General features: G+C 39.5%; 1 protein-coding gene across 57 annotated transcripts in view; it reads left to right on the top strand.

The window, feature by feature from the left end:
• The window catches only part of aard (alanine and arginine rich domain containing protein), a 76,800-nt gene that overhangs the window by 71,451 nt on the left and 2,849 nt on the right, over positions 1–2,500 (top strand). For all 57 annotated transcript variants that reach the window (XR_015525603.1, XR_015525601.1, XR_015525593.1 and 54 more), the window contains 2 exon segments: positions 472–517; positions 2,173–2,500. The exon segment at positions 2,173–2,500 is cut by the window's right edge. Coding sequence is in view for 41 of the 57 variants with exons in the window: in NM_001442372.1 (NP_001429301.1) it covers positions 472–517; positions 2,173–2,327 (201 nt within the window). In the remaining 16 variants the exon portion in view is untranslated.

The following is a 2,500-nucleotide window of genomic DNA, read 5'->3' as shown; positions in this document are numbered from 1 at the left end:
ATATCAAAGTTAATCATATTTGACTTTTGGCTGTTGGATGAATAATATTTATGGTTCTGTCATCACACTGGAAATGGAAAGATAAAATCAAGCACAGTGCATTGTGGGAAGCTATATTCTGTACTGTTTGCTTTGGTTATTTTACACCAGGTTCTGACTTTTATATATTGTCTAAATATGATTATACAATCTGTTGTTTATGGTCATGCATGTGTTCTGTAACTGCACAACACTTTTATTGGATCTATTCTGAAGGTTAATATATTTTTTGAACTATTATCTGGGTGTGAATGATTGAGTCGAGCATCAGATCTCTTTTTTAATGCCACAGGATTTATATAACAATATTCAATTCATAATAATTATTTTAATATTAATAGAAACACCTCAGTCAAATGCTAGTGTTGGACGTGCACGTGTGTGTGGAGCTGAAGTCAGATGGGTGATCTGGTTTGTCTGTCTCTGTTGCAGATGCAGACCGAGCTGGAGAAGAATATATCGAAGGAGCTGGACTGTGGTGAGTTGTTATTACAGACACATATCCTTATCATCAAATCTGGAGGAGTTAGACTTATATTGCGTTCTGCTCTGTTTGACTTGGGAGAGATTCATAAACATTTCTGTCAAATATGAAGTTGTTTTTAGTGTAAAATAAAACTTTGGAAATGCCTAAAGACCATCAATATACTTAACATTTATTTTGCCAGAATTGTTTATGATATTTGTGAAAGAGATTTACATTCGTTCATTTAGAAGAGTTTTTTATCTTAAGCATCTTAAAAACGAGGTCAGAGAGAGAGAAGGGATCTCTTAATTATCTATCTATGAGGTTGAATTTGTTTTTTTTAATAATATAAAATAAATAATAATTTCTTTGCCATTATAGTTTTGACATGGCTTGTGTAATGCAAAGTCTCAGAGGTTGTTTTTGTGTAGATTAATAATAAAGGGGTAAGTGTTGTAAGGTAATGGTAAAAACATGGTAACATTTTTTCCACATTCACTCATTAATGAGAAGTTGCTAATGAGACACAAAATGGTTTCAATTTAATGTCGGCATGAAATCAAAATGTATTATTTGTATTTTTATGTAAGTACAGTAGTGCTTGTTATAAATAATTTTTCGGTGCACTTCATTAGTTGGCAAAAATGAATTTGCCCTCATTATTCATTCATTTATTTTCTTGTCGGCTTAGTCCCTTTATTAATCCGGGGTTGCCACAGCGGAATGAACCGCCAACTTATACAGCGGATGCCTTTCCAGCCGCAACCCATCTCTGGGAAACATCCACACACACATTCACACACAAGCTCATACACTATGGACAATTTAGCCTACCAAATTTAACTGTACCACATGTCTTAGGACAGTGGGGGAAACCGGAGCACCCGGAGGAAAGGGAGAACATGCAAACTCCACACATGCAAACTCCACACAGAAACGCCAACTGAGCCGAGATTCGAACCAGTGACCCACCGACCTTCTTGCTGTGAGGCGACAGCACTAACTACTGCGCCACTGCCTTGCCTCTGCCCTCATTATCCTTTAGCAAATACCATAACCACCCCCCCCCCCCCTCCAAACAACTTTTCTTCACTTCTGGTCACATGGAATGCCTTAAGGGCGGGGCTATCAGTGATTTAGGGTGGGAATATCAATAATTTGAGGCGGAGCTATCAGTCCTTTAGGGAGGAGCTATCAATCCTTTAGGGAGGAGCTAGTAATTCTATAGGACAGGGCTTTTGTGTGTCTCGTTTCTGCCCTGCTTTTGTCTGTTTGTCAATCTTTTTTTATTTTTGTTAACAACACCCATCATCCATTGATCTAGTCTGCTCCCAATAAATAAAATAAATAAACAGGTTAGGGACTGTTTCAATTAGATCTGCTGGCAATCCTCACTTCATACTGACTTTTAAAAAATGTTTCAGAAATCAAATTGACTTTCATAAAGTAACAATTCATGTCATTGTGTGTGTGTGTGTGTGTGTGTGTGTGTGTGTGTGTGTGTGTGTGTGTGTGTGTGTGTGTGTGTGTGTGTGTGTGTGTGTGTGTGTGTGTGTGTGTGTGTGTGTGTTTGTGTGTGTGTGTGTGTGTGTGTGTTTGTGTGTGTGTGTGTTTGTGTGTTTGTGTGTGTGTGTGTGTGCGCGTGCGCGTGCGTGTGCGTGTGTCAGTGTCAGGGGATCTGAACGGAGGCTCAGCCCGCATGTCCCCTGTAGGATCAGCCTCCGGTTCCCAAAACCTGAACGTGACCCTGGAGCAGACGGACCCTGTGAGCAGAGCCACACAGCAGTATCTGGAGGTGCTCAAGAAAAACTACATGATCTGACACACACACACACCACTGCTAAAACACACATTGAGCACGCATTCTGTCATCATATTACAATGTGTTCATACCTCCACTATTATTCCTGCCGCTCAGGAACTTTGCATTTGTACTTTTCTGACTGTGGAAAAATAAGGCCATGTGTTTTTGTGCATAAGTGCTACAGAAACAGC

The sequence above is a fragment of the Danio rerio genome, chromosome 25 (genome assembly GCF_052040795.2).
Source record: "Danio rerio strain M-AB ecotype USA chromosome 25, GRCz13ab, whole genome shotgun sequence".
In the NCBI taxonomy this organism is placed as follows: domain Eukaryota; kingdom Metazoa; phylum Chordata; class Actinopteri; order Cypriniformes; family Danionidae; genus Danio; species Danio rerio.
This window is presented reverse-complemented; position numbering and strand designations above follow the sequence as displayed.